Consider the following 15,148-nt stretch of genomic DNA (forward strand, 5'->3'; position numbering starts at 1 on the left):
GGAAAAAAACATCATTTTCAAACATCCTTGAAAACAGGGCCCATGGATTCCTCTTCCTTTGCTGCTTTTCCTCTGATCTCTTGTCAGAGCTTCAGCAGGGGGGACTGTAAGACTCAGATGCATTTCAAGGAAGTCCAGACGTAACAATGTGAATCCAGATGCCCCCCTTGGACTGCATGAAAGGATGGACATAGATATCAAACAGCTTTCAGCATCTTCAGCAATAATTTGTGAGATCCAACGGGTTTTTCATCAGGTTTCGGAGCTCTTTGTGTCCTCGGGGAAGATTTTAATTGATCCTGTTGAATGGACTTGTGCTGCATTCACTGCATTGTTTTTCTGCAGCCTGCAAGTGGCTAGTTCCTGAGTGTAGTCTTTAATGGATTTTTATAACAGCAGAAACTGTTGTGCAGCCAAAGCCAACCTTGGTGTCCCATTGGGAGACGTGTTCATTAAGCCTTCCATTGATCCAGGCCGGTTTCTCCCTCCTGTGCTGAAGAAAAGTCTTTTGTTCAAGGTGGAATAGCGCTGCCATTAACCCCCCTGAAGCTGCACACACTTAAAGCAGCAGTCAACTTTACGTTGAGTCACTTTTCGGTCCCCTGCAGTCATTTCTGCTCTGTTTTTAGTCCACATTATTCTGTTTTGCCCTCCTACACCAAATCCTCCTGAACATTTTCTTGCTTCTCCTCCTCTCTTTTTCCCTCCATGTTCTTTTAAGTTGGTCGCTTTGTTTCAGCTCTTTCCTCCCACTCACTTCACATCACACTTTGTGCTCTCTTCTTTTCTTCTCTTCTCTTCTCTTTGCTTATTGTCACCACATCCATTCTTTCTTGCTGTTTGTAGAGCTATAGGTTTATCTGAACATAAGAATGATCTAACCTAACCAACCTTGTCTTTTTTTTTCATGTCTGTCCTCAGTCGTCCAGCTCATCCCAGGAGCGACTGCACCAGCTGCCTTTCCAGCCCACCATGGACGAGTTGCACTTCTTGTCCAAACACTTTGGCAGCACCGAGAGCATCACGGACGACGACGGGGGCCGACGTTCGCCGTATGTTCGCCCTCGCTCTCGAAGCCTCAGGTAAGGACATGGAGAGTAATGGACGGAGAACATTTTAACTATGCCCTTACATAATAACTGTATTTATTTGCTGAATCTTTAAGCATCTGTGGAAATAGTCACAAATTGCTGATTTAACTGGGGGGCTCCCAAATCTCTGGCAAAGCTTAAACTTCACCATGGTCACTACTTAACATAAACTGATAACATTTCTCCTAAAGTAACACTTTTATTTTCATTCATGAAAGGACTTTAAACTGCCCTTTAAAACTTTTTATTATTCCTCCTGCCCTACAGAGATGGAGGCTCTCTGTGATTTGTTTAAGGCTTAGCTTATCTTTTCTAATTCACCTCCTGTAAATGTATCAGTGCTGTTTACTTTATTAAAGATTGAGCAGCATGTAAATGAGGCTTATTAAAAGCAAAGATGTATTGCCTTCTCTTTAAAATCTAAACAAAGTGATAACAGGTTTACTCAGGTTTCTGATCCTCTTTGTGTTTTCTAGCTTTGACCAGGCAGTGAGAAGAGAATTACGTTAAAATAGATGAAAAATGCAATAGATCAACACAAAATCTTACTTATGGGTTTAAAGTACTTGTAGGGCCTAACAGTTTAGGTCGCGTCCCATGAGGCTCACCCTTGAGCAGGTGGACTTGGTTCGAGTCCAGCCTGTGGCCTGTTTCCCGCATATCGCTCTCCACTCTTAGTCCCTTTCCTACTCTATCCACTGTCCTCTCTTCTGTCATTAAAGGCATGAAAAGCCCAAAAAATCCTTTGGAGGACTTTCTAAAGCCGCGTTTCCACCAAGCAGTCCGGGTCGGTTTGCCTCGGTACGGTGCGCTTTTAGCGGCGTTTCCACTGACTCATCCCGGGACAGTTCCCCAAATAACAGACGAGCCGTCCCACTTTTTTGGGACCCTTTCGTATGGGTGCCAGACTGAACCAATCCGCTCTCGGAAGGTGGAGCAACACACTGCAGCCGGTTGATTGGTCAAAAGAATCGTCACTTACCCCGACAGCGGCTGCATTTCTCCTGGCGGCACACAGACTTCTTTGAAACAAAGCTTGATTGCACTTTGTAACAGAGAGTTACATGAAAATCACAGAGGCCGAAATGCTGCATGTCTGCCATCCGTGCTCTTTGTTTACTGTGTCGCGTTTTCTTCTTTGTTGGATTTATTAGCGGGGTAAGCTGCTACGGCGTCGCGCTATTGTTTACCAGCTGTGGCTTCCGGCATCCAGCTTACACGCCGCCCACCACGAGAGGGCACAGTTTGCTGTGGAAACGCAAACGGGATGAGACTTAACTGTCCCAAACCGTCCCAAACTGTACTGAACCGACCCGTACTGCTTGGTGGAAACGCAGCTTAAGTGATCTTGAAAAACTCTCACTTCACTACATATGTCTGACCGTAATTTAAAATGAGATTATTAACACCAAAACAAGTGTTTCTAAATGCTATTTCTCAGTTTCCTTGTCCGTGTCGTCCAGAACTGGATTAGTTTATGGCATTTACAGGTCCCTACAACATCACGCCAGCGACAAAGTTTAACAGATAGAAGAGAGATCTAAACAATAATCTGGAGGATTTATTTTCTTTTAATGTTGGACAGTGGACAGCAGTAGAAAGCTAAACAGGAGATTGATAGCGCTAGGCTAATTAGTCTTTAGCTTGGGAGTTTACACTCTATAATACAGGAGCTAATCTGTTTGTGATAATGTCCATTCCAACCCACAGTCAGCAGTTTTTCTGCAGTGGTCTGTTCGAACTTGAGAGTCTATCAATAAAATGAAGAGTGAGGTTACGTTAGCTCTGCTTGGTGAGGTTAGAGTTGGTAGTTGAGCACTGGTAGGACATAATCAGGATTCGCTAACATTACACCTTACGGACATGTCTCAGAGCACTGGGCTGTGAGTAACTCTAAATATAGCTGGTTACTAAACTATGCTACAAACTAAGTTTACAAAGTTTGCTTGTTGTCACCCATCAAACAATAGCGCTAACAAAACTGTTGATTAACACATCACCTTGTTGCCCTGCATCCTGTAAAAAGTTGTCTTGGAGAAGGAAAAGTAGAGTTGATAAGAGTGTGCTCTCCATTAATTTGGTTCCAAAACAAATAGATGCCTTGTTAAGTGTCTTGTCCTCACTACATTGGGTGCTCATGGGAAACAGAGTCTTTATCCCAGAAAAACACTAGCTTTTCTGGATAATCCTCACAGCCCCTTTAAGTACTAAAATGTCACTTGACCGTGTTTTGAAGTACCCAAAATAGATCTGATGAAACCCTCTTAAGAGAGAGAAGAAAACAGTGTCAGGAGTCAAAGCAAGGCCTCGCAGTCGGCTATTCAAACCTTTTAGATACAGTGTTACAGGCGAAATGTTTCTTCTTAAAGATTATTCTGAAGCTGAATTTAACATTTTAGCAGAAGATAATATTGTGTTCTGTAGTTTACACACCCCATGACATGGATTAAACTAACAATCAGCCAGTTCTTCTCTCAGTTACTGCTGCAAGTCAAACATAATGAAGCTTCAGTTTTAGCAGAGCCACAAATGTGTATCCATCAGACGCTGAAAGTTGTCCTCAAATAGTGTGATTCCTTCATCTCTGTTGGGATAATGCTTTCCAAAACTAACAGAGCCCAGCTGGTTTGGAAATGTTTTGTAACTCTCATTGATGATTATGTTCATTGAAATCTGTGAAGTGGCTTTAGACAAAGTGTCACAGACATAGTTGGAAACTTTTAAAGGGAAGTTCAATGTAAAGATGTATCCCAATTCAGTGGATGCAGGTCCCTGATAAGATTTGTTTAACTAAGAATTATATGATTACTCTACCTTTGTTTTTTGTTTATCTGTGCGGATAAATCTCATGAAAAATGATTGTAGTAAAAAAAGTTTCTCAAAGCTTAAATGGCTGAACACAGCTGCTCTACCACTTCTCCCACATCGGTGTCAGTCTTTTCTGCAGTGCTATAAGCCTCTCCAGCCTGCAGCTTTTTCTCCATTCGCTGAAGTCTGTGATGTGTGCTTTGCCTACCACACCTTCTCCAGCCACCTCCAGTCCCCACACCCCGGCTCCACACAGCGCGTCGACACTGATCAGTATTCAGAGTCCACATTCAGCTCCTCAGCAAGCTCTGCCTGAGTTAATATCCTGTCTTGTGGCTTCGGTGTACAGTACACCTTTGTTTTGTACCTTGACATGCCTTATTATCAGTTGTCATCTTTTTGTGAAGCTTTAATGTGTTTGCCATCGTGGCATCTTTTCATGAGATCTATTTCTTCTGATGTCTAAGTCAGAAGTGAAAAAAATCCTGTTTTCTCATAGCTTTATTTTGCACTAATTGTTTCCCCTTCTTTAATCTTTGTGTCTGTTTCCACTCTCTGAGTTTTCTTACTTGAATGCCATCTGAGTCTTGCATTAATTGCAGGGCGACTCTGGATTTATCAGAGAAACTAATCAGAGTTTAATGAATTTCTAATCAGTCGATTAACATAATGAAGAGACGAGAGAGAAAAGCCAGAAAGCAGCGTGTTATTCTTCATTTGCTTAAAAAAATACAATTACTTCTTATTTTCTGTTTCACCGGCTGCCTCCTTTCCCTCACTCCTGCCTCTTTTGATATTCTCAGTGTGTGCTGTATATTACACTCCTGCTCTCTGTGTTTGTCTCCCTGCAGCCCGGGGCGCTCGCCTTCCTGCTACGACAATGAAATAGTGATGATGAACCATGTCTACAAGGAGAGATTCCCTAAGGTCAGCCTCATACAAACAAACACACACCAGTAAACTGTGCATCCATACACACCTAAAAGATGCTCACACAGAGTATGCACGCTGCTCAACTGAATCACATTCACACCGAAAACTATGGCAGCTCATTATTTATAATGACAAGATTCAAAACAGGTAGTTTACGAACTACAATCATCCTCAGCAATTCCAGAGACTTTGGCTGAGGAAACACTTTAGATATAAGATGCAGAATTTCCTCCAACCTCTTCCTGTGAAAGTGGAGAAAGTTTAACTGGATGTGGTGGTGTCAAAATTGCAGCTTTTAAATGTCAATTTACAATCCAGTCTCCTAGACATAGATTACTTTGAAATTGGTCTTGCTATATGTTTGTGAGAATCTCTGAGAGAAAAGTGTTACACACAATGAGATGACGCACAGTAAAAGGCTAATTTAATGCGCTTTGGATACAGATATGCTGTATATGCCTCTGTGCAACAAAAATATCAAACATGGAGAAGTGGAGGATATTTTCTGAAGCCAGTGTCAGCCCATTCAGAGGTTTTCCCATGCTGGTTTCTCTTGTACTTAGCTTCTATCTCAGTATTTGTGTGACCTTGTTTCTTTGAATGAGCATCACAACTCTGCTTTGACCTCCAACACAAAGAGAGCTTCCAGCCAGAGGCCTGACAATGAAATTTTATTCCTCTGATCTCTGCAGGCCGTTAACAATCCAGCGTATGAAAACAACTGGAGGTCAGCCTCGTCTGAGATGTTAGACCTGACCTCTGCGGTACTGATCACACAAAGTCAGTCAGATAAAGACTTTCGCTGCGGGCCGACACATAATCAAACTGTTACTTAGCCTCTGTAACCTGTCCGCCTGAGTTTTACACTGAGTGCATGACTGCCTGACTCAGTGCCTGAGAGAGAAATCTGCCTCTATAAACTGAGCCTCAAAGGTCAGGAGATGTTTGTCACTCTGCTAGAGAGTACTCACACAAGCCCATGATGCCACATCACCACCATTCTTCACTGTAACACACTGGGAAGCAGAGCGAACTGTTTCTGTTACACCTTCTTGAATTGTAAACAAAAGCTGCACATTATCCTTCTCCAACAGAACAGGAATAATTAGCAGCAACATACCTTTCATAAGTATTTAATGAAAGCTAATTGGTACCTAAATTATAATTATCCCACCTGCTGTGATGAATACTTAGCAATGATAACGCTAAATAAAAGTCTGGTGTAGATAATGTTTAGGGGACTTATTGTAAGAATTCATCAACAGAGGAATTGCTCACCCAGCTTAACTTTGTATGCTAACAACAGCTTTAGTTTTTTGCTAAGTTTTTGGGCACACAGTTAAATTGTTCTGATTTTTAATGACTCTTTAACAGTATACAAAGGTTTTAAAGCCCACAGTCCACTCTCTAAGCACTAGACAGCAGAAGGCTCAGGGGACGTTTACACGACAATGGTTTTAGGGTGAAATGAAAAAGTTTTGTTGCGTTTCAGCCTCGCGTTTACACGGAAACGGCGGTTCTGTGACACTCTGCCCCGTGCGCGCGCATACAACAGGACAACAGCACCGTTGGTATGATCATCGCGACTACCGTGTTGTGCTTGTGCTGCTCAATCAGCTGTATCTGCTGACTGTCTTCATACAAAATGTGCATCTTTTGCTCCACTTTTAACTTAATAGTCCCCAATACACCAGATGATCAGCTCAACTCTACTTCGGTGGAGATCTCCGAAAATCGGCTTCTGGACAAGACAGTTATGGCATCACATACAGGCCTGGCATGCTCACTACATCGTTTCCAGGCCATGAGCGTTTCTGTGTAAACGCAGATATTTTTCACTGCGTTTTCAGATGAAACGTCGTGTAAATGGGGCCTCTGTCAGTTGGTTGCTTGCTCAGTGGTTCCCAAAGTGAGGGTTGTGACCCCCTTGGGGTTTCCAAATCAAAAAAACTATGATTTCATATTTCATCCATTATCGTGAACATTTAAACAAAATAGTGGTTAGAATTCATGCTAAACCATTCAACCAGAAGATTTTTCATCTGTTTTCTACGTTTCTTTGCTGCCATAAAACTCTGAGGTGATTAAGGGCCCGGTCACACTGGCCATTCAAACTGTGCTGTACGCAAGGGTGACTGCCCCCTTCGCAGATGCGTAGCCTGCCTATGTCATTGTGAAGCATCTGTTTACACAAAGCATGATCTCATCAGTGTCAGTACAATGAGACACAGTGAACACTGCTACAACTTTAGAGACTTTTGTCTTATGTTAAGTTGTTTTGATCCGACACAGCCCTTTTAACACCCCCGCTTTTGTTTAAAATGATTGTCGGGAGGAGTGGTCGCAGTGATCATTTTTCATGGATCATACCTCAAATCTGCGTGCTTGAACCCATGCATGAAGTGAACCTCGCTGAAGCACACCTGTCTGATTTGTGCCAAAGCAGAAAAGTGACACACTTTCGGTCACACTGGCCAAACAAACAGGGCATGAAGTGGGTTGAAGCATGCTTAAGTACGGTATGCCAGTGTAATCGCAACTGTATCATTGGCGGCAGATTCACTTAGGAAAAATAGCAATAATTGCACAAAGGTAGTCTGATTTTCTGCCAATCAGCTAGATTAAGTATCCTAGGCATTTTTTTCTGTTTGTTTACGTGTGTTTCACAGACTGAAAAGTTTGGAAAACCCAAAGCTAGCTTGTGCCACACAGAAAAACATTGCTTACCCAAAGCTTAGTGTTTCAATCATACGAAGATAAGACACTAAACTGACATTAAACAAAGAAACAAAGTAGGAAGTGTTCCTGAAAATAAAGGGTTTAGATACATCAAGGTGCAAGAAACTGGAGGAAAGTTGAATTGACATTTACTGAGAAGTGAGCATGCAACACACACATGTTCCCCACATTAGCTAAATATCTAATAAAGTTGATGTTCATGTTGTGTTTAATTTTTTCCCCAGGTGAGCCACATAATTCATTTTTATTTTAAAGTAAAACAATGCTTTAATTAATTTGTATATCTTTAAAAATGGTTCAGAATGGTTGAAAAATGTCAATAGTAAACCCTAGTTCATTCCCAAAATGCCATGTCCCCTGTGCTGTTGCAGATTTGGACCACACAGTTGGTCACACCTGCAGTGGAAGTAGTAAAGCTGTTGTGGTCAGGATGTCCCAGTCCAGAAAAAAAGAAATAAATCAGTGACAGTGATGAATTTATTGTCTTGGCAGCTCCCTGACAGTTTGGTAGAAATCGTCTGTTAACCACCGTCTCGTATCCAATTAGGCCACAGCTCAGATGGAGGAAAGGCTCGCCGAGTTCATCCAAAACTACTCTCCAGAGAACGTCCTGCCGCTGGCTGATGGAGTCCTCAGCTTCATCCACCACCAAGTAGCTGAACTGTCGAGGGACTGCCTGACCAAGTCACGCGAGGGCCTCATTACCACGGTCTACTTCTGTGAACTGCAGGAGAACCTGGAGAAGCTGCTGAATGACGTGAGTCACAAATGTTCAGAGGAATAGAAAGTGATGTTCTTTAGCTCAACTCTCGCTGACCTCTCTCTGCTCCCCCTTCTCTCTGTGCCTGTCTCTGTCTTCCCACCAGGCTTATGAGCGCTCAGAGAGTTCAGAGCTCACCTTCGTCATCGAGTTGGTCAAAAAGCTCTTCATCATCATTTCTCGACCAGCTCGGCTTCTCGAGTGTTTGGTGAGTACCTCTGTGTGTTGTGTTCACCTGAGATGCAGGTTCATCAGATGAACATTTATTGTATCAGGTGACAAAGTCATTTATACGTCCATGGAGCGTTGTATTTCCTCTGACAGGAAAAGACTGCTGTACTCCCACATGGAGCTGCAGGGTCGACACCTTCTCTCTGAGATGACATTAAAGCATGAGCAGAACTGGGGCAGGCTGTCTGCTGTATATATTCAGGCTGATGAAACAGATTTTTTAAGTGTGTCAGTGCTGGAAGCTGTGCTGTCACTCCTGGAAGGAATTTTTATCTTCCACATTTTGTTTTACCGGCGTCAAAATAGTTCAATCATTGTGTTGTTTCATCTTTCATGTTTTTTTCACCCTTGCTATAAGGGAGCACAGGATGTTTGAATAAATTGGTTTTATTTCTGCACACACACAAGAAGTTTACCCTCTGTAAAACAATATATAATTGAACGCACAGGGGAGGTGTCCTTATATATCTGTTGAACAGAAAATAGCTTTTTATTTTGCAAGTTTGCCATGTATATACAGAACTGATGAAAGTACCGATTACATGCTACACCTCTAACCCTGTAGCTACATGAAAAGACTGATGTATAGGTCACAAAAGAGTAAATAAAACTGAGAATGTTTTTAAGATCAAACCTAAACTTTATTTCATTTAGCTCCCTGCTCTTTCACGTGCCAAAGCCTGAGGTCTGTATATGACCCTGATAAAATCAGGCGCTGCACAAAAGGAGAAGCAGAGGTGAACTTGAGTTTGCAAGAGGCAGCCTAAAGCAGCTTAAATAGGACACCCATTTTGGTATTTGCTGAGTGAATGGCAGATGTAAGTGGGTCATTGACAAATAAAGGTTGATATAAGAAAATGTGCTTTAAAGTTGTTAAAACGACATGTAAGATGTTTGTTTAAATGTGTAGTTTGCACTTCTCTTGGTGTCATGTTTTTTTGTATGGCATTAACAAATTAAAGAATCAGTCACATTAAATTGTCAAATGGTGTGACCATAAAAGCATGACAAGTTTTAAATAATTCACCTTCCTAGAAAGTTTTACAAGTGTACTAATGAAACAAGTTATTTGTTAAGAAATATCATCCCAAGCATATTTAATTTTTTTTATTTCTAAACTTGATGATATGGGTTTTTGTTGTACTGAGCAAGTCAGTATTCTGTAGACATCAATGTTTTCTCTCTGTTTTTGGGTCAGTTGGTTTAAAACCACTTTAAATTTTGTTTTACATTGTAGTAGACTGATAAAATCAAACTCATAGTTACGTCTTTATAGAATAGACCAATTGACAAGTACCAGTCACATGTCTTTCATCCAGTCAGTTGAGCTGTCAGCTGATTGGAGCTGATGAAAAGAGCAGCTGATGTTCTATGACTGAAGCTGGACTTAGTTGCCTGCCTAAACTTAATTGTGCAGGACAAACAAAAATTTCCCCATCTTGTTAATCCTAAGGAATTCAAATGATTAAATTATGGGTACATCTCAATAAATTAGAATACAGTGGAGAATTCAATTCAACAAGTAAAACTCGTACATTATATTGATTCATTACACTCAAAGTTGGATAGCAGGCATTTAAACGTGTTAATTGTGATGATTATTGCTTAACTTTAATGAAAACCCTGAAATCAGAGCTTCATAAAGATAAGATCTCCAAAAAATATTAGCTTTTTTTTCCAATTCTGCCCAATTTAGTTTTGTCCCATGGGATCAACTCTCATATGTCAGAACATTTGAGGTATGTCTGTGTGACAAAAAACCCTCAAAACAAAAAAAAGAAAACAAAAAAAGGCACTTATATGGTGTTTTTGTCACCCAAGAGGGCAGTTTATTGGCTTTTGCCAGCCATAAAGACACTTGGGCACACATTGTGGCTCCTGGGAGAGAACTTCAGCGCACGTTTTGGCTTCAGGGAGGGCACTTATGCGTGTGTTTTTCAACAGTTGGGCCATGAGGGGCCTGACCACCCTTCCTGCACCCCTCTGTGAGCACCACTGCCTCAGAGGTAAAATTTCCTCAAAGTTTACAAAATGAATGACGTTAAAGAAATAAATGTAGCCCATTTTTATGGCTGCAAAACACATTGTAGTACATTACTAAATAGTATTAATATTATGCTAATTGTTGTTACGATGATGGGGGGTCCTTGGGAAAATATCTAACCTGAAAGAGGCCCATGATCCAAACAAGTTTGAGAGCCCCTGTTCTAGAGAAACACCTGTATTTTTGTTTCTGAGTATCTGACACAAGGAAGTCAGTGAGAGGAAAACGTTCATGCGATGCAGTTCAAAGAGTCCTCCACAGATGGAGTTTGTTTAAAGCCGAACACGTGAGGAGTCCTGCTCAGTGCCAACAACTGAATCAAAAACCAGTCTCTGGTCAGTCTGCCCTCATGTTAAAAATAGCACACCTCTCTTGAGTTACTGTTTTTCTCATTGTTTCTATTTTTAGGTTTTTAGGTGTTTGTTTTAGAGCCGGGTCAGTGGATAGAGCAGGAAAATAGGAAGAGGGAAAGTGGAAGGGCTGCAGGTCTGAGTCAAACTGAGGCTGTCCTGGATGAGGATCCTAGCTTTCTGCACAAGAGACTTGGTATTTAACTCCATGCGCCAAAGGGGTTTCCATTTTTAGCATGAAACTAAAATGTTACAGCAAAGAAAGTTAAGGACGATCAGTTTAGGTATTTCAAAACACTTCCAGTTCAGATATTAGGGTGAGCTGCTTGCAAGGAATTGAAAATGCAAATCTTAGCAGTCTTAAATAAACTAACCATAAACTCACCTGAACCATTAGCTGGAGATATGGGGGGGGTTTCCTTTTTTTAATTGACTTTTTAATGACACTTGTACACAAACGCATATAAACATCACATTTTTACTTAACTTAAATGTCCCATTATTTGTTCCTTTTTTTTAAACTTAAAGGACACAAGAACCAAAGATAGACCAAAGGGAACAAAGGTGGAGAAAGAGCATGTCTTCAACAGGAATATAAGAAATTTAGAAATTTAGAAAAAAAAAAAAGGTCTGGCCTGAGAGGCTTTATATAGTTCACCCAGTTTTCCCAGCTTGAATCAAAAAGTTCCAATTTCTGATGAACACATGCTGTAACCTTTTCCATCTATTGTGATGTTCATCCATGTTTTTAAAGCAGGGCTCTCCTGGGATGGCGAGTTATGGGGGGATTTTTCATTTACAAACAAGACTTCAAAACATTATAAAAAACAGAAAAAATGTCTTTCCTTTATGTGACTGACCGCTCCTTGTCGTTATGGTGAAGGATACAAGCAAGGTGAATCTAAATAGATAATATGATTTAGTGGATTTACATAAAAACATGGAAAGCAGGATCAGAGTTGTGCTTCTAGTGCATCCACACTGTATAACCTTGCATTTAGAAATGGCTGCGAATGTAAATCCAGTTTTACCTCCAGAGTTTGAAATGTTCTCATTTGGATATACACTTTTATGCACGAGAGGTCATTACTTTTTTTATCTGGATGCTCTGCAGATACAGAGTATAAAGAGTACATGCTTATCCCTGCAGGAAATTTTTCCAACTTGAAGTGAACGTATTCATCTGCCTCTCGGCCCTCAGTCAGCGTGGAGACAGAGCCGTGTCCTTGGCATGTTGATTCGTATGATAAATAACTCTCTCCAGCTGACTTGGTAATAACAGGCCTCTCTGTTTATGCTGGATTAGCTCTGCCTTGATATCAGCTCGCTGATTGATGGCCTCACATTTTTGTAATTGTCTTGGTCACGCCTTCCTCCCTCTCTGTTTCCCTCCTGGCTCATCCTTCTGTTGCCAAGGGGACCGTCAGGAGAGGTCACTGGGGTCAGGCAGGATGTGGTGGAGATTTACAATCCTCATGGCCCCTCAGGTTGGGAAGGAGAGGACACATGCTCAGATAAAATGTTGTCCGCGGTCAGGGAGTTCATTTAGCATTCAAGTCAGTGGTGCGGTCTGATTTGGTGAAAATGTCACAGTCAGTCTGCTGTTAGCTGCAGGAATATTATCCTGCAGCAGAGCAAGCTTTCAGAGAGGCAGGTTAATTCACCATCCCCGTACTTGCTCTTTTTTTCTCAGGATTGAGGGGAGCTGATATGAGAGAGGAAATGATCCTGGCTGCCCTGGGCTCAGCTTTCTAATCAAAATGTTATTCCACCAACAGGAATGAAAGCCAATCCCACAGGACACCACAAAAAAAGGCTGTCTTAGTAAGAGGAAAAAAGATGTTTCAAGAAAGCAATTTAAAGTTTGGACATGTATTAACACTGATTGTGTTTGTCTGACATGAAATTGCAGGAGGTTGAAGTCAAACTTGGTTTTGTGATAGTAAATTTGGCACAAATGGGGACAAGATTAAGATTGTGTTTGTTTTGCCAGTGAAAAGGACGTTTTTCCTTGCCATTGTAACTTGCTAAATGCTGCAAAGTCCTGTACTCATGGTGGGTTGAGATGAGATAAGACTCCTTGTCTTGTCTTGATGTTGGGTTTCTGTTAATTTTATTATTATTATTAACAGGTCTAGACCTGTTAATGTTTATGGAAAGTGTCTTGAGATGACATTTGTTATAATATAGTGCTATACAAATAAAGACTGATTGATTTATTGGTTGATTGATAAAAACAACAGCTCATTAATGGCCATCTTGAGCAACATTACATGATAGGAATTTAACATAACAACAAAACACTCCTATTGAGGGAATATTTGTTTATCAACAGTGGTGGATGCGCATACGATTGGGTGCAGAAGCACTGCGGAGAATGATGGTTTGTCAACCAATTTGAAAGAGTAAACCACCAAAAATCACATTTTTTTAACTTAACGTCATCACTTTGTCGGACGGTAAAATGCTCCCAGGTTTGTGAAATAGCAGTGTGTGGATAGAAGAGCTCAGCAAGTGGACAGATATTAGATGTTTTTAGCTGAGAAACCAGCGTGAGGAAACACAACTCTCACTTGATGCTCATGACCGCATTATCCGTGGGCACTTATCAGACTGTGACAGACCAGGATGTAAACATTGTTTCATAATATTCCCTAATTTTACTTTGGTCATAAAATCTATTTCTGTCAATCATAATTTATAGGTTCACTCATTATTAACTGTCCATATTGAGTTTATGTTTGGTCAGAACCTCAGCCCCAAAACAACTTTTTCATTAAATAAGCAAAATCAAATCTGTATTTTGAGTATCTGCAGTTATTATTGCTTGTTTGCAGTCAAACCTGGTTAACTGAGGTTGGATAAAGAATACACATTTAATTACACACACTCAGACATCACTGGTGTATCAGCGTAAAGTGTGTCCCTGTTAACTGGTGACTCTCGGCCATACACAGCTGCTGTCGGCTGAAAGTCACCAGTTAGCATGGTCGCTCTTAACGCAGAAACACCGGTGGCGCTGTAATGGTCGAAACTTGACAGAAGTTGCCTCTATTGTGTTGTATTGTTTTTGACAGCTGTCTACAGAAAAAATGTACATTTTGATGCTTCTAACAGGTTGAATTTAGTGTTAAAAAAACGCTAACTTGTCTGAATGAATGGAGCTAAACGCTACTCCTGCGGACGAGATGCGCGTGCATCTTTATGATTTATGTAGACTGATAATCCCTCTATAAGATCCCATTGATGAGTCTAACTTTGAAATGACTAATTTCAAATAATGTTGAACCGATAGGTTTTTTTTTTTCCAGCACCATTTCTTGTCAATAAATCGAAGATATTTATACAGCTTAAAAATATATATCCGCAAATCTGTGATATCTAAACCAGTGGTTCCCAAAGGGCCCACTTTTAAGTCCCCCCCCAGCTGTAGAGTTTGTTAGTTGCTTAATTTTGCTCTCCTCCACCGACAGGAGTTCAACCCTGAGGAGTTTTATCATCTGCTGGAGGCAGCGGAGGACCACGCCAAGGAGGGACAGCTGATGAAGGCAGACATCCCCAGATACATCATCAGCCAGCTGGGGCTGACCAGAGACCCACTGGAGGGTGAGACAGGTTTTAATACCATCACTGACATTTCCTTCAGAAGTTGCCAGTTAGTAAGGTCACTCTTTACTCCAAAACACTGGTTGCTCTGTAACGGTCAGACCTTGATATGAGTCATCTTTTCCCACTCTGACCCTGAAAACATGACGCCCCATTTGTTCCTCCTATAACCAGCCCTCATGTCTGTTGTTGTGTTGTCTGTGTCTCATCAAACCTAAACATTTGAAGATTTGTTTTTTTAAGAAGAAAATAAATGTTGCTTTAGCCCAACAAGGTTCATTTTGGAAATTACTCACTAACAGAAAACAAAAATCCACACGCAAATGCAGCAACCAATTTTTTTTCTACATTTGTAAATCCTTCTGAGTGTATTCGTGAATTTGTGCAAGCATGTGTAAATATTTTCATGTTTGCAAATCTGTTCACACATTTGTGGACCAGTTTATGCATTTGGAGCTGCCGGACCTTATGTAGACTAGTCTGCTGCAGCTACCTTAGCTTAGCAGGTAGATAACATTTCTCAAGAAAACTCTGATTCAGGATTTTCAGTTTGAAGTTTTAGTGAGGAACTGAACACACAGAGAAA

The 15,148-nt window shown here is 41.0% G+C and overlaps 1 protein-coding gene across 3 annotated transcripts in view; it reads left to right on the plus strand.

The window, feature by feature from the left end:
• LOC141801736 (microtubule-associated serine/threonine-protein kinase 1-like) overlaps window positions 1-15,148 on the plus strand; it is a 99,114-nt gene that overhangs the window by 61,010 nt on the left and 22,956 nt on the right. For all 3 annotated transcript variants that reach the window (XM_074684962.1, XM_074684971.1, XM_074684979.1), the window contains 5 exons: window positions 922-1,082; window positions 4,751-4,826; window positions 8,119-8,328; window positions 8,438-8,539; window positions 14,430-14,562. In XM_074684962.1, the coding sequence (XP_074541063.1) occupies window positions 922-1,082; window positions 4,751-4,826; window positions 8,119-8,328; window positions 8,438-8,539; window positions 14,430-14,562 (682 nt within the window). The remainder of the gene's footprint in view (window positions 1-921; window positions 1,083-4,750; window positions 4,827-8,118; window positions 8,329-8,437; window positions 8,540-14,429; window positions 14,563-15,148) is intronic.

The sequence above is a fragment of the Halichoeres trimaculatus genome, unplaced genomic scaffold, assembly GCF_033239565.1.
Source record: "Halichoeres trimaculatus isolate MK-OKI-2021-1 unplaced genomic scaffold, fHalTri1.1 fHalTri1_scaffold_2, whole genome shotgun sequence".
NCBI lineage: Eukaryota > Metazoa > Chordata > Actinopteri > Labriformes > Labridae > Halichoeres > Halichoeres trimaculatus.